We start from the raw sequence: 27,257 nt of genomic DNA on the forward strand, positions 1-27,257 counted from the left end.
TTATAGGGGCCTTCAGAGGAAAGCTGAGGAGAGACTTTTTACAAGGGCCTGTAGTGATAGGACAAGGGAGAACAGCTTTAAATTGGAAGGAGGAAAGTTTTAGATTAGACATCAGGAAGAAATTCTTCAGGACGAGGATAGTGAAGCACTGGCCCAGGCTGCCCAGGGAAGTTGTGGCTGCATCACTGCTGGTGGTGTTCAAGGCCAGGTTGGATGAGGTTGGAGCAACATGATCCAGTGGGAGGTGTCTCGACCCATGTCTGGGGGCTGGAAGTGGGCTTTAAGGTCCCTTCCAACCCAAACCATTTTATGATTGTATGGAATTGGGATAAACAGAACCATAAATAAACCTCCCTCAACTTGCAAGCAATGACGTGCTTGATGTATGCTATGTTAGACTTGTTACTGCCTTGACAGAATATCTGAAAGGTATCAAAAACCAATTATACCTTCTAAGAGAGGAGGAATATTGCTGCTGAAAATGTATTGCTGTGTCCCTTTGCTTCATTAACATGTCAATCTGCTTCTGCAGGCGTCTGTTCTCCTCCTCAGCCTGTTCCAGCCGGCTCAGGTCCGTGTTGTGACTTGCAATCTTCTCATTATACCGTTTCCTTAGGGCATCGTAATCCTTCTTCACACCCTCCAGCTTGTCCATTGCTGTATCATAAAGCTTATTCAGTATCTCTGATGACCCATTTTGTTTCATAACCTAAAAAAAAGCCATAAAGTGCATTAATAAACTTAATTGGTAATCATTCCAATACATGAGATTTAAAAAAAATATAAGAAGCAATATTAGAACAAAAATTATTAAGCAATTTCCATAATCATTCTTTTTAATGATTAAGGAAACAATGAGCCTCTTCTAATCATTATTGTTACTCTAGGTATTACTACATCTACTTAATGTCAAGTGGGTAAAAAATATGCTTTATCACAACTTAAGAGGGCACGAGTTCATGAAAATCTCTCTCTACCAACAGCTGTTAAACCCAGGTGAGAGATTTAGATTCAATACTAGGAAGAATTTTTTTAACTGTGAGGCACTGGCACAGGTTGCCAGAGAAGCCGTGGCTGCCCCATCCCTGGAGGTGTCCAAGGCCAGGTTGGATGGGGCTCTGAGCAACCCGATGCAGTGGAAGGTGTCCCTGCCCATGGCAGGTGGACTAGAACTGTATGGACTTCAAGGTCGCTTCCAGCCCAAACCATTCTATGATTCTATGATATTTTGCAGTATTAGCAAGAGGAAATCATTAAACATTTGATGACCCAGACAATAGTTGTAATTTAGGAAATGACCACGAGGTGGCATTCCTGACAGGCTGCCTGTATCCTCCAAGAGTAAAATAAATCATTTAAAACTTCAAGAGAATGAAATCAACCCTAAATACATTACACATGCAGGCATATATATTAACATTCATAGAACATTCCAGCTGGGAGCTGTCCACAGGGGTTTGTGTTCCAAAAGCTATCCATAAATACGAACAGGAAGAGAAAAATCTATTTAAACACCAATAAAGTCTGACCTGAATCCTGGTTTCAAAATAATCTCCACTGACATCTTGTAGTGAATAGTAACATTGGTGGTAAATGACTGGCAACAAAACCAGAAAGCTCCTGATGAGCTTCAGCAAATCTTGTTCTTCTTTCTCAAAAGGCAACAAAAAGTGCCTGAAATGAGGTTTTACCTTTTTATTCCCCCTCCACCTTTTTTTTCTTTAATGCTACACTCATTTTTTCTGTTTTTGTCTTTTAAATTGAAATTTGGCCTTGATGGAGCAGTGGAAAGATACAGGAGTGCTCAATGTAGACAGGTACCAGGAATTTATGGAATCTTCACATTACCCTAATCTTCAGGTATGTCCCTAACTGTTTGAAAATAAAAAGTACTGAAAACTTAGAAGGAGAAAAAGACAAAAAACATGAGCTTTTTAAAACCAGACCCATTGCAAATACCCTATATGTACAATCCGGCTGCTCATCTTCTTTTGTGTCTTCTTATATTAAGAGTAAAGACCAGTTGCTGAAAGTGGATGAAGCTTGATGCCTGCCTGCAGACCAAAAGGAGGGGGGATCGAAAGAAACTGCATTACAGTAGCACTGCCCCCAGGCAGCAGGTAACAAGAGAACCAAATATTTGAGAGCCCAAAGGGAAATAAACCAATTCTCATGCCTAAAGCATGTATAGAATATCTTTTTGCTTAGACCACATTAAATGATTAAAGAAAAGAAGGATATTATGGAATTCCCCATGAACTTGCTGAGAGAGATTGAAGGAGGACACCAGGAATGCCATGTACAGGAAGCAGTGTAATAAACGTCTCCTGCTCCAAATCCCAGGCTGACAAGAAGTAAATAGTCCCAGCTGGATCAAGGAAGACAGCCATGGCAACAAGGAACTCCACACACGAGCAGCAGGAACTTAAAACTGCTCAGCTGTTGTAGAGCAAATCCACAGTTATCGCACACAAAGAGTAATTCCATCAGAAGGTTTTGCTCTCTGAGGCCACTGCTACAGCCTGATGAGGAAATGTCAGGGATCAACACAGAGTCAGACTAATTCAGATGAGAAATGACACAGACAAGACAGGACCCTCAGCGTTCCTTCAAGGTTCCATGATCTACTCTGACATGCTAAGAAATGGAATCACACAACTTTTTGCAAGCCACGTACACAGTTTATTTAAAGGTACAAGCGTGATGTCAACATCACCCTGAATTTCTTTAAATACCTACTGACAATAATACTCCAGCCTCCTCCTGTGCTGCCTGGGAATGTCAAACTTCAGGACACAACCTCAAAATGCAACAACTTTCTGTTGCAGGTTTTACAGCCTTGCTTTGCAGACTAGGAAATCCAGGAAGAGAACAATTAATTTGCCCAGGTCAAACCCTTTCTGCTACACGAAACTTTGGCAATCATCTGCAACAGGCCCGTAACCGATTTCCCAGAAGAAAACTCAAGATAATGTTAGAGGCAGGGATAAAAAGGAAATAGAAATCGCACTCCTCAGTCCCCCCCTAACATGCTGTTCAGTGCATCCAGCTTGCTTTGACCTTTGTCCCTCCTACCCTAACAAATAATTTTTGTTTGCATAGGTTTCGCTTCTGAAGCCTTCTGTTTGACTTGCCCGTTTGCCTGTGAACCAGCCCATGCACAGCTAACCAAGATATTCCACATTTAACCATTCCATAGGTTACTACAGTATTCTAACTCAATGCTCAGGCTTTTCCATAGGAGAATGTATAGAAAGGAGTGTATTGACAAGACAAGGAGTTATGGTTTTAAGCTGAAAGAGGGCAGACTGAGATGAGATCTTAGGAAAAATTGTTTTCCTGGGTGAGTGAGGGTGGTGAGGCAGTGGAACAGGTTGCCCAGAGAAGCTGTGGATGCCCCATCCGTGGAGGTGTTCAGGGCCAGGTTGGATGGCACTTTGAGAAACCTGATCCAGTGGGAGGTGTCCCTGCCCATCGCAGGAGCTTTAAGATCCCTTCCAATCCAAATCACTCTACAATTTCTATGACACAAAAGGCAGCGATACTGCACATGTGATTTTAGTGACTTATTTATCCGAGGAACAATTCATGAACTGTTCTAGAGCATCCACTCCAAGTCATAGCTTACCTGCTGCTGCTGGCTGCGCAGGTCTGTTATCTCTTTCTGATCTTCATCATGAAGCCTCTTCATCTCCTCACAGGACTGCTGGAGATGATTATGCTCTCGCACCAGCTGTGTGTTTTTCCTCTTCAAGGTATCCATGTCCTCCTTCAGCTGGGACTGGTCACTCAGCAGTCGACTGTGCAACGTGCTGTCATGGCACACAGAAAGCGCTCTTAGAGGCCAACTTACCAAGAATAAGTCATGGACTAACTAATTGCAAGCATGAGCTTCCTATCAAGAACGCAGGTCAAGCTAACTCAGTTCTGCATACTTGAGTATTTCAAGCACCAGGAAAAAAACAGAAACAAACAGGGCCATAGGTACAAAAATATGTGTAAGGGCCCAGAGAAGCTGTGGATGCCCTGTCCCTGGAGATGTTCAAGGCCAGGTTGGATGGGGCTTGGAGCAACCTGATCCAGTGGGAGGTGGCAGTGGGGCTGGAATTGGATGGGCTTTAGGGTCCATTCCAATCCAAACTTCTCTGGGAGTCTATGATTCTATGAATACTTAAAAATTAAACAAGTGAGAGCCATATGACAGGGGTATCAATCATATAATTCCAGGTAGCACTCCAAAGTAAGAGCAGACCTTTGCTGGAAAGGAGAAAAAAACATAATGAAATGTATTTGACTATGAAGAGCGACACTTCGATACTGGCAAGTATTTTTGTTGCTGAAACAGAATTATCCAAACTGAAATCCCACACCTGCTGCTGAAGTGTTTAATGTCCATATTTATAAATAACAATACACAACACGACAATAAACAGAATCAATTTACATTTTAAGGCACTTTGTATAACTTCCTTACGAAGTGAAATATCAACATTCATGGTACAGAATGACCCAAAGCATCTAAAAAAGAACTCTTCCTCAAAATTAGGACAACTTGCTAAATAAAAGCTATTGAGAAACTACATTCACACAATTTAACACCCATAATCTTTACATAAAGTTTATTTATCACAGAATCACTAGGTTGGAAAAGACTCACAGGATCATCAAGTCCAACCATTCCCATCGAACACTAAACTATGCCCTCAGCACCCCATCCACCCATCTTTTCAACACCTCCAGGGATGGTGACTCAACCACCTCCCTGGGCAGCCTGTTCCAGTGCCCAATGATCCTTTCTGTGAAGAATTTTTTTCTGATGTCAAGCCTGAACCTCCCCTGGCAGAGCTTGAGGCCATTCCCTCTTGTCCTGTCCCCCGTCATCTGGGAGAAGAGGCCAGCACCCTCCTCTCCACAACCTCCTTTCAGATAGTTGTAGAGAGCAATGAGGTCACCCCTCAGCCTCCTCTTCTCCAGGCTAAACAATCCCAATTCCCTCAGCGACTCCTCGTAAGACTTGTTCTCCAGCCCCTTCACCAGCTTCGTCGCTCTTCTCTGGACTCGCTCCAGAGCCTCAACATCCTTCTTGTGGTGAGGGGCCCTGAACTGAACACAGGATTTGAGGAGCGGTCTCACCAATGTCGAGTCCAGGGGCAGAATAACCTTCCTAGACCTGCTGGTCACACCGTTCCTGATACAAGCCAAGATGCCATTGGCCTTCTTGGCACCTGGGCACACTGCTGGCTCATGTTCAGTCGCTGTCAACCAACACCCCCAGGTCCCTCTCCTCCAGGCAGCTTTCTAGACAGTCTTCTCCTAGTCTGTAGCACTGCACAGGGTTGTTGTGCCCCAAGTGCAGGACCCGGCACTTGGCCTTGTTAAACCTCATGCCATTAGACTCTGCCCAGTGGTCCAGCCTGTTCAGATCCCTTTGCAGAGCCTCCCGACCCTCCAGCAAATCGACACTTCCACCCAGCTTAGTGTCATCTGCAAACTTGCTAAGGGCACACTCGATGCCTTCATCCAGGTCATTGATAAAGACACTGGGCTGGACCCAGCACTGATAGTTTCCTAAGCAGAATGCTGTCAGAAACTGTGTCAAAGGCTTTACTGAAGTCCAAGAAGATACATCCACAGCCTTTCCCTCATCCAGAAGGTGGGTCACTTTGTCACAGAAGTCAATCAGGTTAGTTTGGCAAGACCTGCCTTATGTTACCTGTTATTCTGATTCAGCTGGGTATTAATACTTCTTCAAAATGCTAACCTTTTTAGTTCGTTTGCTTTTTAAAGTGTGAGGGTTTAAGAATTACTACAGAATAAAATAACACTCCAAAAGCCTTTGACACAGTTTCTCACAGCATTCTGCTTGGGAAACTGTCAGCCTCTGGGCTGGACAGGCGCACACTCTCCTGGGTGGAAAACTGGCTGGATGGCCGGGCCCAGAGAGTGGTGGGAAATGGTGTGAAATCCAGCTGGAGGCCAGTGACAAGTGGGGTTCCCCAGGGCTCAGTGCTGGGTCCAGCCCTGTTCAATGTCTTTATCAATGACCTGGATGAAGGCATCGAGTGCACCCTTAGCAAGTTTGCGGATGACACTAAGCTGGGTGGAAGTGTCGATCTGCTGGAGGGTAGGGAGGCTCTGCAAAGGGATCTGAACAGGCTGGACCGCTGGGCAGAGTCCAATGGCATGAGGTTTAACAAGGCCAAATGCCGGGTCCTGCACTTGGGGCACAACAACCCTATGCAGTGCTACAGACTAGGAGAAGTCTGGCTAGAAAGCTGCCTGGAGGAGAGGGTCCTGGGGGTGTTGGTTGACAGTGACTGAACATGAGCCAGCAGTGTGCCCAGGTGGCCAAGAAGGCCAATGGCATCTTGGCTTGTATCAGAAACGGCGTGACCAGCAGGTCCAGGGAGGTTATTCTCCCTCTGTACTCGGCACTGGTGAGACCGCTCCTCGAATCCTGGGTTCAGTTCTGGGCCCCTCACCGCAAGAAGGATGTTGAGGCTCTGGAGCGAGTCCAGAGAAGAGCAACAAAGCTGGTGAGGGGGCTGGAGAGCAGGTCTTATGAGGAACGTCTGAGAGAGCTGGGGTTGTTTAGCCTGGTGAAGAGGAGGCTGAGGGGTGACCTCATTGCTCTCTACAAATACCTGGAAGGAGGTTGTAGAGAGGAGGGTGCTGGCCTCTTCTCCCAAGTGACAGGGGACAGGACAAGAGGGAATGGCCTCAAGCTCCGCCAGGGGAGATTTAGGCTGGAGGTTAGGAAAAAATTTTTCACAGAAAGGGTCATTGGGCACTGGAACAGGCTGCCCAGGGAGGTGGTTGTATCACCTTCCCTTGCGGTGTTTAAGGCACGGGTGGATGAGGTGCTAAGGGGCATGGTTTAGTGTTTGATAGGAATGGTTGGACTCGACGATCCGGTGGGTCTCTTCCAACCTGGTTATTCTATGATTCTATGATAGTGTTTTCTACTTGATTCCTTTCTTTACTTTGAGAATTACTCACAGGGACTGCATGCAGGGATTTCAACATGCGCTGTCATGTTCTGGGCACCTGAACTCCAACAGGGAGTTTCAGCCTCCCTGAAGTTTTAAGTAGGAAATCAAATTATTCAAATCCACCTAAGTTCTTACAGTAACAGGAATTACCCCTTAATCAATTAAAATGTGCTATTGTTTCTCCTGACCAGATAATCTCTGTCTGTACTAACTGCAAATGCAAAAACTTGTACTTGTGTCTAAGCATCAATTGGCAGAACTATTGTTCTCTTAGGAATATTTCTCTGTTCTTCGAATACTTGAATATTTCAATTACCTCCTCCATCTTCTAAATTTCAAGAGTTTTCCTGCTGATATAAGAGGTGAATCCTTTTACACTGTCATGAAAATACTGAAATAATCAGTGCAAAACAGTATGGTTTCAGGGACTATAAAGTTCTGAAATAAGGTGAGCAAAACACTAATTTTTTAGGATAAAGAACATAAGTGTTTCATAACAGTATTGGATAGATGTAGTTAATTCAGCTCTGAAAAGGATCCATCCACAATTTGCAAAACACTGATGCTTTCCACAGAATTCAACAGCAAATTCATGTGCTTGGAAATCGTCAAATGAACTGAGGAATAAATCTTTCTGCAAACCCACTACACAATCTGCTACAACTGTCTCTGCTGACAGCTTTTTACGCTGTTTTCAGGTTTTGGAAGAACACAAGTAACCGATGCCCTTCTTTAAAGAGTTGTGGGTTAACTTGCTACATAAGAACCAGCAGTGCAAACAAACGTTGTCATTAAATATCTGTCATACTTCATCATGGAGACGGAAGTAAAAAGCTTCAAACCAAGAAGTTATCTGCATTTCTCTTTCTTGCCTGCCTTCCTTTCAAGTGAAAAAAACCTATTCCTGCCTGCATAAGTTACTGATTTTTAAACAGAAACCCACGCTAGAAATATTCACCAATTTTTTCTTATTTTATTGTGCTTTCATAAATGCTCACAATTGCTCTAAGCCTGCGTTAAAACTTACACAAGTCAGCATGGGAGCTATCACTGCCCAGTAAAAACCAGTAACAAGTGACCTCTCTAATTATATTCTGGTCTCTGGGCTAACAGGAAAGCTCTTGCATTGTAGCTGCAAGTCAGTAACCAGGCTTCCCTTGGCAGTGCACCTCAGGACACCAGGGATTTCTATCTCCAATTCTCCAACATAAAACAAGCACTCCATATGTTACCATTTCAAATAGGCCAGAAATGCTTTATCTGAGGCATGCAAACATTAATCTTGTGATTAAAGTGGAAAAACATAAGAAAAAAATGATTATCATGTTCTAATACCTTATGAACGAGAACAGACCAGTAAACTCTTACTTTGTACAGCTCTACTAATACTTACTGATAAAAATCTGCTTCTTTTGCTGCTTCTTCACATCTTTTTAGTGTCTTGGTGTGTTGATTCTGCAGGGACTGCAGGTCTGACATGGCCTTCATGCACTGAATCTTCAGTCTTTCATAATCATGACTCGGTTTCGGACTAGGCCTAGCATAGAAAGAACATCAAGTCAAACATCAGCTATTGAAGAGAACGAAAAAGAGGGGAGATTGAGATGAGATCTTAGGAAGAAATGTTTTCCTGTGAGGGTGGTGAGGCAGTGGCACAGGTTGCTCAGAGAAGTTGTGGATGCCCCATTCCTGGAGGTGTTCAAGGCCAGGCTGGATGAGGCTTTGACCACCCCGATCCAGTGGGAGGTGTCCCTGCCCATGGCTTGGAGGTGGAACTGAACCTGTCTACTGCTAAATCATGACCCCAAATACCTCATCTACCACCTTTTGAACACCTCCAATGATGGTGACTCAACCACCTCCCTGGGACACCTATTCAAGCACCTGACAACACTTTCTGTGAAGAATTTTTTCCTAATGTCCAATCTAAACTTCCCCTGATGCAGTCTGACGCCATTCCCTCTTGTTCTATCACTTGAGAGAAGAGACCAACACCCAGCTCTCTGCAACCTCCTTTTAGGTAGCTGTAGAGAGCAATAAGGTCTCCCCTCAGCCTCCTCTTCTCAAGGCTAAACAACCCCAATTCCCTCAGCCACTCCTCATAAGACCTGTTTTCAAGCACCTTCACCAGCTTCATTGCTTTTCTCTGGACACACTCCAGCACCTCAATGTCTTTCTTATCATGAGGGGCTCAACACTGAACACAGTGTTTGAGGTGTGACCTCACCAATGCAGAGCACAAGGAGAAAATCACTACCCTGGACCTGCTGGCCATACCATTTCTGATACAAGCCAAGATGCCATTGGCCTTCTTGGCCACCTGGGCACACTGCTGGCTCACGTTCAGTTGGCTGTCAACCAACACCCCCAGGTCCTTCTCCTCCAAGCAGCTTTCAAGCCACTCTTCCCCAAGCCTGTTGCGCTGCATGGGGCTTTGTGTCCCAAGTGCAGGACTCCGATGGCTTCAGCCCATAGATCCAGCCTGTTCAGATCCCTTTGAAGAGCCTCCCCACCCTCCAGCAGATCGACACTTCCTCCCAGTTTAGTGTTGTCCGCAAACTTGCTGAGGGTGCATTCAATCCCCTCATCCACATTGTTGATAAGGATATTGAACAGGACGGACCCAGTACCAAGCCCTGGGGACAGAACTTGTGACTGGCCTCCAGCTGGATTTAGCTCCATTAACCACCACCCTTTGGGCCTAGTCATCAAGTCAGCTTTTAACCCAGCAGAGGACGTGCCTCCCACGCCAGTGGTAGCCAGCTTCTCTATTAGAATACTGTGAGAAACTGTGTTAAAGACTTCACTAAAGTCCAGGTACACTACATCCACAGCCTTTCCCTCATTCATCAAGTGGGTCACTTTGTCATAGAAGGCGATCAGGTTAGTTTGGCAGGAGAAAACTTGTCAGAATCCACCTGACATTTCCATAAGATAACCTGAGTTTTGTCCAAGTATTAGGAATCTCCAATACAGTATTGCCTCCAATAAGCAATTTTCAGTAAGCTGAATAAGATGAAAACCAAAGTCAGTCTCCCATCAAAACATGAACTGAGTAACACTGATTAAGTCCAGAACATGTTCTCCTTGCACAAGATACCTTTATTTATTAGAAAAATCATAAATCATACCAGTAACTAATGGCAGGACTATGCCTTTGTGTTTTGAAGCACAATGCCTCTAAAGGAGACTGAATTGAACTGTTCCTCCACTATACAGCCACAAATTTTTTTCACCACTGAATTATCTCGTTTCAAACCAAAGCTCCTGACAGCTGTCCCTGAGGCATCTCCTGGGTCTCTGACAATTCCACAGGCAAGGGAGAAGAAAAGAAGAAAACAATTGCTTTCTAATGTAACTCTGTTCGTTCCTGTACCAGATTTGCACCGTTGCTGCACAGATACCTCCTTCTCCCTCCCACCTCACGCTCCCAAATGGCTTCGCTGTCAGTGCAGCCTGAAAAGCCATCAAAATTCTCTTTGCTCACACAAAACCAGCAACATGGAACTGAAATGCAGCTGGAAATTGAATCAGATGGAAATGGTTTCACACTGCAGCAGCAGTGGTGAGAGCTGTTAAAAAAACAGAAAGAAATGCTAGCCACATCTTATTCACAGACTTTCAGGGAGTGTGCATATAATACAAAGGTACTTTTGAGCAACTCAGTTGCATTTGGGTTGCTGAGTAGTGAGGCCTTCAGTTCTAATTCCTCTCTTTTTCCAAAGAGGTGCTCCTGGGGAAAACAAAACCAAAGAAACCTTTCCTTGACGGACAGACTTTAGCAACAATTAAAAGCGAAACTCATATGAAGTAACCAAGTACTCAGGTCACAGCTACAGAGATGTCTTTCAGGGATTTGTTAACTCACTGTTTAAGGGTGCCAAAAGCAGCAGTGTTTTATTCCTACAGTGTCACAGACATTACCACAACCACTGTATGGTTATACTTTTAAAATTCAACCCTAGACAGCATAATTAAAACTCCATTTGTAATGTTCACACCCTTGACAGAATCACTAAAAGCCCAAGTATTGATTTTAATTAGACTTCAGGGTGAAATTATTGAAAGTAGACACCATCTGCCCAACAGTTATTAAAATGACGTTAATTGAAACACAGTTTAACTCTCAGTCGAAATGTTAAGTTTGAGACCCATTAGCTCACGTTCAGAGTAAACCTGCAATCATAAATTAATATTCATGCAAAATATTTCAGTGTATCAATTTTTACTTTTAGAGGAGAACTACTAGGTCGGTCTCAAAGCTACAGTTAGAACTTATTTGACAGGTCTAACACCAGTTGTGTATTTCATAAAATGAAAAACCTATAAGTCTACCTGCACAATGAGGAAGGAACAACAATGCCACCAGTAACACAGTATCATAGAAATCATTAAGGTTAGAAAAGGCCTCTAAGTCCAACCGTCAACCCAGCCCCATCGTGCCTACTAAACCACATCCCAAAGTACCACATCTACACACTTCTTAAGCCCCTCTGGGGATAGGGACTCCACCACTTCCCTGGGCAGCCTCTTGCAATACCTTCTGTTCTAGAAGAAGTGGTGGGCAGATGGTTGGACTCGATGAGCTTAGAGGCATTTTTCAACCTTAACAATTTCTATGATTCTATGATCTTTGCCATCAACACATGCGCACACACACTGTCACTGTCAAGTGACAAGCACAGAATGAGCAATCCTGGTCCTGGCCAGCAGGATGACAGATGTTCATCTGATTCAGCCCATCACAATCTGCTTCTGCGGCTCCTCTTCCATTGCTCCAGACTTAGTCAACACTCGCTGTGGAAAACACCTCTTGGTTTGGCAACTGTCAGCCTTCATGGAGAACACAGCCCAGCCTACAAATGTGTTGCAAGCTGCAATTGTTTTGCTACGCCCTCATGAGGTGTCAAGATTTGCCTCTACAGCATCTGTGTGCAATACAACTGTGGTTAAAGCCACAAGCACAGCCAGGAAAGCAAAAGCCCTTTCTGGGTTGTAAAAGCCACCACCTGAACAACCATCTTCCAGCTTCCACACTTCAGCATAACAGTTCGCTTTGCCTGGTCTTTGGCTCCTGGAAGGCTAAAGATTGGGTTTAGATGAGGAAAGGATGCAAAAGAAAGTAAAAACACCAGCAAGCTGTCACACACCATAGATGTGGCTGCGGATGAGGGTGCAGATGCTTTTATACTGGAGGAAAAAGATGATAACCACTAATCTTCCTTCATTTCCTACTCTTAATTGTTTGGAAGGCAGCATCCCGCACCTAACATACAACGCCCAGGCACTGCCCAAGTGCAATGTTTATGTTGATAATTTGCTCTTTAAGCTGTAAACATTTCTATTTCTCACAACAAACAAATCCTACACTGGTGGCAGAAGACTGGTTTGACAATTAAAGAGAAAAATACTAAGGCAGTGTAACAAGACAGCTCATCAGAACTTTATTAACAGCATCCTGGATTAGGGCGAACATTACTGTAAGCTATAAAATCCTCATGCCTAAGCTCTAGTGACAGCAAATAAGAAATCCCTCTATATAAATAAGTAACTGGAAGCTGTGCAAAAGATGTTGACGTTTGACAGCCTTTTCCTCTCCTGTCCCCACACCACTTTAGGACCCTTATATAGGACACAATGCTTTTAAAGAGCCCTCATGGGGTCTCTCCAAGAGAACTTATGGGGGGAGAAAGTGGCAGTAAGGTGACTGAATAAAAAGCCCAGATTCTCTCCATTCCAGCACACTGGTTCAAATCTCAACCGTATCTCATAAGGACAAAAAGATTCATTAACCACCTGACCACGTACAGCTGGAGCTGATGAAGAAAGAGATACAAAAGAAAACAAATGAAGCACTGAAGCTCAGAGAAGCTGTCATGACAACACATCCCAGAAAATCTGTTCCTCACTCTCATTTCAGAATTAGTGACAATTTCTTTCAAGGTTCAAAAAATCTCTCTTACATGTTTTTACAGCAAGCAAAAAGTACCTGCTCAGCTTGACCAACGTCACATAAATAAACATCAGCAAATCTTTAACTCCTTAAAATAAATCAGTTCTGCTTCCTACCCAATAAAACCCTTATGGTCAATTAACCCAGACTCTCCTCGAGTACCAACTTCCTCAACTTCTCAAATTAGAATGAGTTTTGCAAGGCTGCTGGCCGTGAACTGACTTTGAACACACATTCTTTTAATTTGGCAGCACCCACAACTTCTCAGTGGAAGGGATTTCCTTACTTATACCACATTAACGCTACTCAGTCACCCAATATAAGATAAAAAAAAGAAAGCCTATCTCCTAAAACACACCTACTCCCCCTTCAACAGAAGTCCAAACCTCTGTGCAGAAGCACCGGAATAGCTGAGATTTTTTTTATCTCCTAATTTCTGTCCTCCAGCCAAGTATTCAGAGCTACCTCCCTTCCTTCTCTTCTGCCTTCAAAACAGCAAATGCTTCAGCTGCTGTTGTCTTTCCCTTCCCACAACATAACCCAGGAAGCCCAAACAACTCATTTGCTTTCTTCTCTCTACATAGAGATGAGCCCTACTCCCCTCATTCTCACAGCAAAACTGCTGGAGAAAGCAGAAACATTCAGCAGGCAGCTTTGAAACCTGAACATGGTCACCTCTATACACACAAGTCACCAGGATGCAGGTGAGTTACAAGCACTGTATGCACATGACAGTATCCTTGCTTCTTTATAGGCAAGCAGGAGTCAAGATGTTTGAAAATGCTACTGAGGACTAAATTAAAATGTTCCATTTCCTTTATTTTTACCTGCAGTCATCAAAAGTTGATCCAGGAGATGAAAGTGCAAGTCGTTTACGCAGCTCATCCCTCTCTCGAGTTACCTGCCGGAGTTGATACAGTATTGTCTCCAGCTTCTCGCTCATCTGTCTCGTGTCTATTACAGGTGGTGGAGACGATGCTTTCCCAGTCGTACCTGACCAAGAAAGAAATCACTGGCAGTCAGAAAACTCCTCAAAAGAACAACACCATACCAATAAAGGAGTTAACACTGATGCAAAAAACCTGCATCTTTGGTTGCAGAATCCTGTTCAAAAACGAAACAAGACATGGCAGTTTAAATCAGTGAGCTGACACAAGAGTAACTCCAGCTCAGTCAGACCCCACGCTGAAAGGCTCTGTCTGCGTTGCAAGTTAGGACTCCACAAGTAGGTTCCTTGCTTACTCCTGAACTTACAAGGTTCCTAAAAGGCAAAGCAAGCTTGCAGTCACAATTGCAAAGACTTCAGAAGCCACCACAGTGACAGAAGTCATCTGGACAAAGTCATTAACAATGAAGAACCATGTTCTTGCTTCTAAAAGCAATTATCTGAGGGCTGGACCACCTCTGCTATGAGACAGGCTGAGGGAGTGGGGTGGTTCAGCCAGGAAAAGACAAGGGTCCACAGAGACCTGAAGGGGTCTCTGCCTGAAGGGGGCTACAGGAAAGCTGGGGAGGGACTTTTAACGCAGCTATGTAGTGATAGGATGCAAGGGGTTGGGGGGGTGGCTTTAAATTGGAAGGGGGCTTCATATATGCAAAACAGGCTTCATTTTTAACAACATTGGCTGGAATGAGCACAGTGTCATTAGGACAGCTGGACAACATTAAATCTCCTCTAAGGGGCAGTCATACACAAAAGATTTCGTGGGATCTTTTAATTCTCAGCTTCCTTGATATTAGAGATGAATGATGATGCCTCCTACCTTTACTATACCCACACATAAAGGTCTTCTTCCACCTGAGATCAGGCTGGTATATGATGTTTCACACCATGCTGACAAGGAATTCAACTGGAATTTTACTCCTGCTCAGTTGAACACCAGACACATGAAAGCAAACTCAGATCACAGATGTGAATGTTAAAGGCCTAAATGTATACAGGCGATTACTATTTTGTACTCACACATCACACACACACAGAGCATCTCAAATAATAAGATTCCTGTTCTTGCTCCTTTCAGCTGTTACTGCAATTCCCTAACATGCACAGACTATCCTTTTCATTCATTGCATATGGATGTATGTTGTATGATGTATGCAAATGTTCTAATACCAAATTGCAGAAATAAAAAATAGCATGAACAGCCTGCATTCTGTATAAAGACACAAACTGACATTGCTGAGAAGATTTCTCAATGGAGGCTGCATTTGCACTTTCTCCTACTACTTGGTTTTACTCCTCCATCCCAATAGAGCCCCTTCACCCATCAAGACTAAGAATCCCACACTTCTAAAACGTCATTATCCTTTCTTTTTCCCTAGGAAAACGGTTCTTTAGGAACTGCATTGTTTTTTTAGGAACCATTCTACATGATTTTTAAGGCAAGATTATATAAAAACCAGTAATAATCCAAATGCACTCTCCTAGGTTCCTGATACAAAAAATAAATAGTGAAAAAAGCAAACGGATAGATAAAAAGAAGTGAGAGCATGTATTCATTTGGAATAGGACATATAAATGAGCAGGGAATTTCATAAACAAAGAAGAAGGTAAAGGCAAACAAAGCTAATTCAGGTACTGACAGGCTGCAGGGCTTCGGGTAAATTCAGTGCCAAGCTGCACATCCTCCCACTTAAGCCGACACATCAGAACATGCCTAACACTGAAAAAGTCCCCTTTGCATGCTCACAGAAGAGTCCATATGCCTGTTTGTCATCCTTGAGCTGCTGGCAGCAAACCACGAACAGGATGCGAAGGGCACAAGAGAAAGAAGAAAATAAATCAGAAAGGCCGGTGTGCTTTCCATGGAGGAAACGACACTGAATAAACAACACTCCCTGATCAATAGCTGACTTAAATCCAGCAGCAGTCCTGGACAACAGCCTCTCCACAAGTCCTACACAAGCACACAGTAGCTCCTCTCGGAATCTAAATAAAAGGAAGCAGAGTGGTACCTCTGCACCTCCACCTCTTTTCCCTCCCACTCCTGACAACATTGCTAGCATTACAGAGACCTCATCACTCTCTACAATTGCCTAAAAGGAGGATGTAGGGAGATGGGAGTTGAGCTCTTGTCTCTGGTAGCCAGTGGCAGGACAAGGGGAAAATGCCTCAAGATGCACCAGGGGAGAATTAGGTTGAATATCAGGAGGAACTTCTTTACTGCAAGGGTTGTCAAGCATTAGTTGTCAAGCTGTCCCAGGAGACGGCTGAATCACCATCCCTGGAGGTGTTTAAAAGATGAGTAGATGTCGTACTTAGGGACATGATCTAGTGGCAGACTTCACATGGCTGGACTGATGGTTGGACTTGATCTTAGAAGTTTTTTCCAACGGAAACTATTCTATGCTTCCATGAACATCCCAAGGACCATCTTCTTCAGGTAAGGAGAACATTTGTGCACACAACCTCAAAACTGCCAAGCAAGATGAGACAGCCTTATTTAAAGACAAGCTAATTACCTTCAGGAAAGATGCTTTCTTGACTAATGTAAAGCCATTTCTCTTAGTACCAGAAAAGGTGACTTTTCATTAACACGTTGCCTTTTACAAGTACATTGACAAATACTTTCATCTCAAACGCAACAATATTGCTGTCACTGCATAACACAGCCAGGAGAGGTATGCCTGTTAAGTGCCATGAAAACACACATCCATACAGTTACAATATTCCCCCTATTATCCTTAAAAGAAGCCCCAGAAGTTTCTCTTTGATCAATTTACTAGCAACTTTATCTGTTCAATAGTTGTACAAAAGGGCTTATAAACGTTAAATCAGATCTCTGGATGCTCAAAAAGAAACCAACCAAGAAAGTCCAGTAAACTCCTCTTTCATCGGAAAAAGTCAATGCTCCTCATTCCCTTTAAAGGGGCTTTAAGAGCTAAAAGCCTTCTATTGCATCTGACATCCTGACAAAGCAGAAGGAAAGCAATCTGCCCTTCCAGCTCTGTGTTCTTTTACCATCTGAGTGCATATTTTATGCAACACTATTTCCTTTCTGCACGTTAACCAGTGAAACTGGTCTTAAAAGTGTAGACACCTGAAGGCCACATCTGGAGATTTACCCAAATTATGCCACCGGGATTTGCGAAAAACACATTTACTGCACATCCCGCCAAGTCCAACTCATTCATCTGCTCCAGTAAACCTGGCATCTCATTCTGCACATGAGCTGCACATCGGTTCCAAGAACCTAACCACGTGGAAGTCAACCCTGCCAACTCCTGAAACATGTGGTAGGTGGGCAAAATTCATCTTGCCCACAATTTTGACCCTCCATTAATCTGATCTAAATGCATCTTGCCCACTCGACTCAGCTCTGGTGAAATGTTGCTTGGAGCCCTGTGTCCAACTTTGGGGCTCTCGGCAGAGGAAGGACATGGAGCTGTTGAAGTGAGTGCAGAGAAGGCCACGAAGATGATCCAAGGGCTGGAGCACCTACTACACAAGGACAGGCTGAGAAAGTTGAAGTTTTTCAGCCTAGAGAAGACTCCAGGGAGATCATAGAGCAGTCTCCCAAGACTGAAAGGGGGCCTACAGGAAGGAGTGGACAGACTTTTTAGCAAGGTCTGTTAATACAGGACAAGGAATTAAGGCTTTAATCTAAGGGAGTCCATTTAAATTGGACATAAGAAACATTATTTACAATGAGTGTGGTGAAACATTAGAACAGGTGGCCTAGAGAGATGGTAGAGACCCCATCTCTGGAAATACTCAGGGTCAGGTTACAGGGGGCTCTATGCAACCTGCCTAAATTGTAGATGCCCCTGCTCCTGCAGAGCAGTTGAACCAGATCACCAGTAAAGGTCTCTTCCAACCCAAAGCATTCTGTCATTCTATGGTAATGTGGTACTTGCATTAAGTCCTGAGCATGCACAGACTTTGTCTAAAGCAAGATTCTGAAGGACTTCCATCAGACATTGTATAAAAAAAAAATCATTACAAACAGAAGCTGGATCAGTCACAGCTTCCATAATTATAGTCCAAATGCTCGACTTGGCTGAAATCACAGACCCCTTACTGTAGTACCAAACAAGTACAATCCCGGATGTTTACTCTAATCACCAGTGACTGAAGTGATAACACACCAACACAGAAACCACTGCTTCATATGATTTGGGGATCGGCTGGCACATATTCTGAAGAAAAAAAAAACCAACAACAACAACAAAAAAAAACAAATAAAACCCCATTTCAAGAGAAACAGGGTGGGAAACTTGTTCAGCTGACCAATATGTACCACAATACTGGATGAATATAATGCTGAGGTGGAAAAACGGGGACCAATGCATAAGCAGCTATTTTGAACTATAATAAACTCCTTGTTCTTTGAGAAACAGACTTGTAAGACAGGTTCAACTCATTCAGAGAGCAATCTGGCAGAAGATAACAGAATACCTGAATTTTATGATGATTTTTGAAACTGATCTTATAGATTTGATCTAGTTCTTGCTCAAAAACAGGAGGCTGTTGATGGTACAGTCCAACAGTTCTCATTGCTTTCTTTCATTAAAAACACCCAGCAGGGATGTTCAGAATATTATTTCTGGATGGCCTTGTAAATTGTGACTGAAAATGTTAAGAGACTTGTGAGATGTACTGCAAACAACAATCAACACAGTTCCTCCCCAAGCTCGGGAAGGGGTGGGGAGTAAAGACTTGTGCCTGCTACAGGAAACTGCATGCTGAAATATTTACTGTCTTTCAATGATTCATGAGGAGTAGAACACGATTAAATCTTAGGAGTTATATCTGAAGAAATATATCTAATTGATATATTTTGAAGTGGTCTTCAAACAGTGGAGATCACAAAGCAGAATCACATGAGGGTGAAGTAAAACATTTGTAAAGCCAAGGAGCAGTCAGTGAGGGAGGTGAATGGAGAGATAAAATAATGAACTGTGGAAACAGTTTCATCTGACAGACAGAAAATCTAACAGGTTATGAAAGCAGGGAGGATCACGTAACATGCAATGACAAAAGAACGGATAGCGCATCAGCATTTGTTTTAATGTAGAATAAAACAAACTAAACAAACCCATGGGCATGTAAAACAAACTTCCAACTAGAGTAAGTTTAAGGCTTTAGAAAGAACAAAGAGTGGTTCTAGAAAGAGCAAGGTAACAGAAAATCTGCAACCTAATCCTCAGAAATGGCAAGGAGGGGAGGGAAAAGACCAGATATAGTAACTCAAAAAGTACTGCCAGAACTTTGCTGAGCCAAAGGCAATCACGGCAGTACAGACAAAAATGCTGATGGGGTATCCTGGAAGGGGTCCTAGCACCTCTTGTCAGTCACTTGTGGCCACCGTCACCGATTCCTTTGTCCATATGGGTTAACTGTTGAGGTAGCTTTACCAAATATCAATTTTGTGTTTGTGTTAGAAAAAAAAGAAAGAAAGAAAATGACACTTTCTTATAGGCTATCAGTAGGGAGGAGGGAACAAATAAATTGCTTTTTCAGACAAGAGTGTTTATCTTTGCCTGCAAGAGCATCATAAACCACACCTGCAATTGAGCTCTTCCTATGAATAGTGAAACCAATTCCTTTGTTAGGCACAGCTGGAGAAAGTGTGAAGCAATAAACTGAAATCACAGCAACATAAAAGAACAATTGTTAAAATGGGGCTACACATGGTTGGAAAGGAATTATCTGATGGGACACACACACACACCACACACATTGCTTTAAAGCAAGGTCCTCAGATTAAGTAACCTGAATTGCAAGTAGTGAAAAGCTGTCTGTAAATAGCCCATCAGGCTGATAAACTAAGAAAGCCTTGGCAAGGAAATGCTGTCAGTTACGGTGGAGTCACATATGCAACGACCTGACGGCTGCAAGAAAAAGGCATAAAATTGCAGTGCCAATGGTGGTGGTACAGACAGGTATGTGAATTCCCCTAGGAAAAGTAATCATAGAATCACACAGTGGTTTGGGTTGAACAACATGAACAGGTAATGTGCGCTTGCAGGCCAGAAGACCAACTGTGTCCTGGGCTGCATCCAAAGAAGCATGGCCAGCAGGATGAGGGAGGGGATTCTCCCCCTCTACTCCGCTCTCGTGAGACCCCACCTGGAGTCCTGTGTCCAGTTCTGGAATCCCCAACAGAATAAGGACATAGAACTGCTGGAACAGGTCCAGAGGAGGGCTATGAAGATGATCTGAGGGCTGGAGCACCTCTGCTATGAGGACAGGCTGAGAGAGTTGGGATTGTTCAGTCTTGAGAAGAGAAGGCTCCAGGGAGACCTTAGAGCAGCCTTCCAGTACCTGAAGGGGCTAGAGGAAAGCTGGGGAGGGACTTTCACAAGGGCATGTAGTGATAGGATGAGGGGGTATGTCTTTAAAGTGGAAGGGGAAAGACTTACATTAGACATCAGGAACAAATTCCTCAGTATGAGGGGGGGTAAGGCACTGGCACAGGTTGCCCAGGGAAGTCATGGATGTCTCCTTGCTGGAGGTGTTCAAAGCCACTCTACTTAGGGCTTTGAGAGGCCTGACCCAGTGGGAGGTGGCTGCAACTGGATGGGATTTAAAGTCCCTTTCAACCCAAACTATTCTGTGAGTCTTTAAGTGGGGTGTAGATAATCAAGATGCACAGAAATACCATCAACTCGGTGTTACTGCTTTCCAAAGCAAACAAATGAGATGATTTCAGGCTGAATTATCCTCTAAGTTGGGCGACATTACATCACCTACCGATAACCTTTCGGCACACTATCCTTCCATCTTTACTTACAGGTCCAGGGGGGGGTCTTAATTCCTTCTTCTTTTCCTCTCCGTTACCATGACTGATCAAGTGGGAGCCCAGACAGCCCTGTCACATACAACTGTGTTACTGGTCTATATCCAGTGTCTCAGTGACGCTATGGTTCTGTGCTGGGCACACCAAGCACTATATGTCCATAAACAATTATTCTGATGTCAGAGACACAGGATTGCAGCTCCATTCACAGCCTGCCAGGCACAGGGATTGGGCAGATGAAAGATGCTTCTATTTACACACAAAAATCTTTGTCACTAGCCAAAAGCAAAGAGAGGAAATATAGACAGAAGACATTGATTTAATGAGGATTTGTTCCTTTGGAGTGAAGAAGGTGGGACTGAAGCACAGCAGTGGGATGCAAGGATTAGAGCAGGTTATGTTGCGCCTCTTCCGGAAACAAACAGGGAATATTTACCTTCAAGACCATCTAAACTACTGATTTTACATCCACAGCATGAACTTTATTAATATAGGGGAAAGAAAAGGAAGGAAGCATAAGGGGAAAAAAAAAAAGTCATCTACATCAATTTTAAATGGTGATGAAAATACAGAAGAATCTGTGAAGAGCAATGACCCATCACTTTGTGTTTTCATTTACATATATACATGAGAAAAGAAAGGCAGATACACCTCTGGGCAAGGCAGATAAACCTACAGAGAGGAGTCTTCTCCAGCGCAGAGGAGAGAAAACTGGCTGCCACTCATTGCTTATTATACCACAAGTACATGAAGCTGAAGTTTACTCTCGTTGCACCCTTTATGCCCTGCAAGCCCATCTGAACAGGGAAAGAGAAACAAAGCTCAGATGACACCACAGTACTCTGGACAGATCAGCCCTGAAATCTTCTCTGAGTCACATTAGGCAAGTTGCATCGCTCCTTACTCTCTTCTTACATCAGGACTATGACATTATCGAAGACACAACCAGAGCACAGCCAGCTGTTCCTATGCAGAAGACGGTCCATAAGTGTTCATCTACACTGCTCTTCTCCATGCTTGTAGCCCAATTCTTTCAACAGGAGAATCTGATCTGCAAACATACCCAAGATGTGGGACCACCATGGGTTTATACAGTGATAAAATGATATTCTCTCATTTTTCCCCTCTTCCTTTCCACATCTGAAGACCACATTTTATTTATTTGACTGAGCCTGAGCCCATGTTTTCTCAGAATTACCCATTAAGAACAGCTGGCTTAGTACTATTTAAGCTTAGTTCTTAGATCAGGGTCTTTTCCTGGAAAACAAGCCCACTGTTCTATACATCAGATTCATATATTAACTCAGAAACCCTGGATAGCTGTAAAACATAGAGAATCATCTCAATTGTACAACATCCTGGCTTGCTTGGAAGTATTTCAGGAAAAGCGTTTAATTAAGAATGCTGGCAGCAGAAGCCACCTCCAACAATAGCCAGGGTGATTTAAGCTTGGGAAGAACAGATGAAGGACATGGACATACCCTCCTTCAGTTACTTTTACAAACTACAAAGACAACAAATGAAAGATTGCATTACCTTTCCTAAACAGAAGATGCTAACAGTCATTCTCTGCTGCTTTATCTGGGCTTAATTAGTGGCCCCAATACCTTTCCTATTTCTTCCAAAAGGTCAAACCTGTGAATGTGTTTCTGAGCTGCTGGAGAAGCAGAAGCAAGGTAAACCAGAAATAAAACCTTATTAAGTATTAACAAAAACCAGTGGTTTGAACTCAGGAATAATAAAATATATTACTTTTCTGGCCTGTGAGGAAGCTCCATCTGAGTGGGGAAATGAAAAATATTCCTTTATAGACATGTATGTGTCCATGTAGTATCTATGTCAAACTGGACACATTCTAAAACTTACACTGCCTCCAAACCACGAGCTATATGCCTTCACTGACATATTGATTTCACAGGCTAAACTCCTCATTTTAGAGAGGAGAACTACCCTTGTGAAGACATATTCCAGTGAGATATGGATGGAGTGGGGCAAAGATGTATGTGAGATTTCTGAAACGCTATAGCAACTCTGGATTTGTTGGGATTCCATTCAAAGAAGTCATAGGAAGCCTCTGGGGAGCTGGCATGCAAACAGTTTCAGTTATGACGGTTTGTCATTCAACGAGTCAGTATTAAACTATTCTGAGTGCAGCTTTGAAGTAACTTGCAAACATCTCTATTAGGATATGGTGGCTCCAGGGAGACTGGAGCCTTCTAGTACTGAAAAGGAGCCTACAAGAAAGCTGTGGAGGGACTTTTTACATGGGTATGTAGTGATAGGATGAGGGCAGTGGCTTTAAATTGGAATGAGTAAGATTTAGAGTAGACATAAGGAAGAAATTCTTCACTCTGAAGGTGGTGAGGCACTGGCACAGGAAACAAGAATCCCACACTCGCAGAAAATATGATGCTACAGAAAACTAGTAAAATAGAAAATAGAGGCCCTGTATCTGCAGTTTGCAAGTGGTCACTGTTAAAACAAGAATTCTCTCCCTGATAGAAAATGCCAGCAATTCATCAGCCCACCTTTGCTGCCAGAATTCCAAAAGGTCAGATAGAGAGCACGCAAAGTTACAAAAATAGCAAAAAAAATTAGGTTTTAAGTGTGGCTTTTCTTTTTAAAATCAGGAACAGGGAACTAGAAAGGACTACCTGCATCCTCTCCAACACCTCAAGCATCACTTCATCCCAACATGACACAAACTCACTGGATTTCACCTTAGAAGAACTTCCTGCCTTGAAAGGCTCCTTTTGAGTCTGGTTGTCTAAAAATTTAGGAACTTTTTTCTTCCTCTTTCCAGCCATAGTAAATCACACCAGCCATATATTTGTTCATAGCATATTAAATCACACCCTTCCTTCAGGTAACAGTGTACAAGCATGCTCTTGATAAGAATCAAACCAACACATCCCAGCTTCTCATACTTTCAGCACACGGTTCAGTCAGCCCTAAAATCGTGTTCCTGCACGTTGCAGTTAAAAGTTCATTTGGTGACTGTGGCAGATGCCTGCCCACATCCTTAAACAGACAAGGGACTTGCCTAGTGCTGCCAGGGAAGCCTACAGATGCGTGACACGACTCCAGAACTTTGAATATGCAATAGCCTACATTCCCTGTCCAAAGGAAATGACTTTTACATGGGTTTCACAACAGAAGTTATTTGTGTGAGTGAAGAACAGGAAAAGTGACAGCTAATACAGCTATTCCATGATCATCTCATTATCAGAGGCATTTTATCCACATTTCTTCTACCTCTAGTTTTTTTTAATATTATGTCTTTCCCAATTACTTTAAAACTGGTGAAAGTGAAGAAATTAATTGCATGCAGGGGAAAAAAAAGGCTAAACCCTGCAGACAGCTTGCAAAAGTTCAAAAGGCTATGACCTTGGCTAGTAATATATTTAATTTCTACACTATGTTTGACTGACTACAATTTTCACATAAACATAGATACAGACACATATATGTAGGCTCTATAAGCCTAACTTTGCCATTTTTACATCACTTTATTAACTCAGAGCATAGTTACATCATTTAACACGTCCAAACATCACAGATTCTATTGGCAACCACCACATACAGCCATGAAAAGGCATAACTGCCATTACACAAAATGGGTGAGCTATCTCCTGGTGAAGAAACAGGGTTACATCTCACAGTTCAACAACGGGGACTATACGACTCTACCTTTCCCAAAGGCAACCTTAAAAACTGCTTCTCCCAGCCCCCAAAGGACACGCTCCTCAAGTTGTTGGACGAATATTTTACTCACCGATGCTGCTCAAAGAGCTGCTGCTTTCAGAATCAGAAGGCATTATGGACAGCACGCTGTAGGTAGACCCTAGAATCAGAAAAAGAAAGACAGTATTGCTTTTTTTCTTGTCCTCTTCCCCAAACCAAGCTAATGCTTCATTTTCTTGATACTACAGATGCCAAACATCCTGAATCAGAGAGAAAGCAAATAATGCATAAACATCTAAAAGGAAAGATGTAATTTGTAAGTGAACGTTGCACTGTGCGCCAATTAGGAAATGGTTTTGGGTAAAACAGTAAATACTGAACTAACACAATGGTTATTTTATACACAGTATAAACAGTTTCATCTCTACAGCATGAAGATTATGAGCGACACCTGTGACAAAAGTCAGAATCTGATTTGGTTTCTTATCTTCTTATACATACCAGCTCCTGTTTTCACTGTGTAACTGTTTTGTATTCTCATCCTCAAAATTCCTTCAGATTTGGAAATATCTTTTCATTGTTACATCAGTTTTGCATACACCTATTTGCAACTTCCAGTCTGATCCAAAAAGCAAGGACCTGCAATGCTGTCTGCTGCTCCTGACAGCAGCAAGGTTTGTCACACATTAATAGTTCGATAGACAGAGTTGCCTTTTAGTTCAGTTATTTAAGAAGTACGCTAGACTTCACTTACCAGAAGAACTAGAAAAACAGGTCCTACTTCAAAGCCTTACAAACTAACCAGCTCCACCATTCCTCACAAACAGGATAAACAGGGAGTGATTTGAAATCTTGTCGCTATCGAGCACCAGCCAGGATATGAGATCTCTTGGAACCAAGCTCCAAGACAGCTTCAGTACCTCCAAGAGCTGCCTTTCCTACAGTCCACCTTCCCGTATTTCAATATTTGCTTCTTTCAGTCTCCTTGAAATTAAGAAATAAAAGCTAAAAATGAGCATGTGATTAAACACACAAATCTACCTTTGAAACAGGAAAGAAAGAAAATAAGAAAGAAATCCTAGGTTTTGCTCATCTCATCTGCTTCTTACCATGAAAAGACACATCTGTAACTCCTGTGGTGTCAGATGAAGGAAAGACAAGATGTGATGACACAAGAGAAGTTTACTCACAACACAAGTAGAACGCCGAAGTGAATTAAAAACACAGACATGGGGCCAGATTTTCAGCTGGTAAAACTGACACGGACTCCAGCTTTAATGGGGTACACTTGACACTCACAAATTCAATAAAAGGAGCAATGTCTATGCAAAAGCAAACCTCCAAATAATTTCACATAATTTAAGCTGTGTTCATATTTCATTATTGCTTCTTAAAAGCAAAATAATTCCTGCATTAATAAAATCAACCTCTTTGGATATTCTTAACTTGTACAACTTCCAGTGTTTCTTGCAGTCTGGGCTAGAAGGGTTGGAAACAGAGAGGAAGCTGAAGAAAGCAGATCACTGTGTTAAATAAAGTAGGGCATGTTTATGACAGACAATGTGTACCAAGATTGCTTCAAAACTGCAGGGGACTCAAGCACAATAACATCTTCTTAGAAAGGTCAAAGAGCATAAGCACCCTGGTTTTTGGGACATCTCTTCTTTGCTCATCCAGACTGAAGCTTTGGATCAGCTCCTGGCTGTATTAAACAGCTTTGGCATCACAGAGGGATTTAGCAGCCGATACTTGAGAATCTTAAGAAGCCCACTTCCTTCTGTTTTCAACAATGACAGCAAGTTGAATTTCCTTAAGCGATTACTGTCTTTACTAGTCAGATGACAGGAATGCCACTTAAACTTGCCAGTTCAGGAGAGGAACGAGTTGCTAAACTGCGGGAGCCATCTCTGGGGACAGCAGAGGAACTGGGTTCTAGTTTGTCTCCATCTTGCATAGCATGTCCACGCAGAAACAACGATGTGTATTTTCCTTGTTAAGAAAGACGATGGTGTAGGGAGGTAAACAAGGAAGAGTTACACGTCCTAAGACAACACCGTCTGACCAAACAATGTCCTCATCAGCAAAGCCCAACTGAGACTGATGGGATTAAACTATTAGCACAAAATTAAAACATAGCATTTCCCTCCTCTGCCTTTCTAACCTTTGGACTGTGAAAACACCACGAATCATAGAAATCATAGAATGGTTTGGGTGGGAAGGGACCTTAAAGAATATCCAGTCCCAACCCACCCACCCTCCGGTGGAAAGGCAGGGACACTTTGCGCTGGACCAAGTTGCTCAAAGCCCAGGAACACTGAGCATCACCTGCACTTCAAGGAGAATTAAGTCAGACAAGCCAGCTGATCTCAAAGTAAAGCCTCCAAATCAGGGTTGCACTAGGCACCTCCTGTAAGAAAGCTGCCCAAAAAGCTGCCCAAAAGATAAGAGTAAAATTTCTTCAAGAACTAAATGCTAAATTACTGAAGCACTGAGACAAACACACTGTGTTCAAATCATTATGCAGAGATAAGCTCAATGTCAGGATTGCCTTCTCATCCTCCTCCATACAAACACACACATTCCCAGCCTCTGCTCCTGGCTCCAAAGCCCAGTGCACCCAAGAGGACCGTAGTGGCAAACCAAGATACAGGGACCCAGCTTTCGCAAATTCATCACACACATACTTTCAATTCCTTATTATTTTTTTCCAAATTTTCTCAAATATTTACAAAATCTTATTTATAATTAATCTGAAAGAAGGCTATTTCATCTGACAAAATCTGCTACATAAACTATGTGACGGCGAAGGAGTTAATCCCTCAAACACACCTTCAGCACAGGGTTGGAGAGGCAGGCACACTGAATCTGTTTCCATGTGTTAAGATC

The 27,257-nt window shown here is 42.9% G+C and overlaps 1 protein-coding gene across 3 annotated transcripts in view; it reads right to left on the reverse strand.

The window, feature by feature from the left end:
• The window catches only part of DLG5 (discs large MAGUK scaffold protein 5), a 92,729-nt gene that overhangs the window by 40,878 nt on the left and 24,594 nt on the right, over nt 1-27,257 (reverse strand). For all 3 annotated transcript variants that reach the window (XM_069864212.1, XM_069864211.1, XM_069864213.1), the window contains exons 2-6: nt 24,463-24,531; nt 13,773-13,938; nt 8,386-8,529; nt 3,629-3,812; nt 450-709 (exon numbers count right to left, since the gene is read on the reverse strand). In XM_069864212.1, coding sequence (XP_069720313.1) covers nt 450-709; nt 3,629-3,812; nt 8,386-8,529; nt 13,773-13,938; nt 24,463-24,531 — 823 coding nt within the window. The remainder of the gene's footprint in view (nt 1-449; nt 710-3,628; nt 3,813-8,385; nt 8,530-13,772; nt 13,939-24,462; nt 24,532-27,257) is intronic.

Source organism: Phaenicophaeus curvirostris, chromosome 9 (assembly GCF_032191515.1).
Source record: "Phaenicophaeus curvirostris isolate KB17595 chromosome 9, BPBGC_Pcur_1.0, whole genome shotgun sequence".
NCBI lineage: Eukaryota > Metazoa > Chordata > Aves > Cuculiformes > Cuculidae > Phaenicophaeus > Phaenicophaeus curvirostris.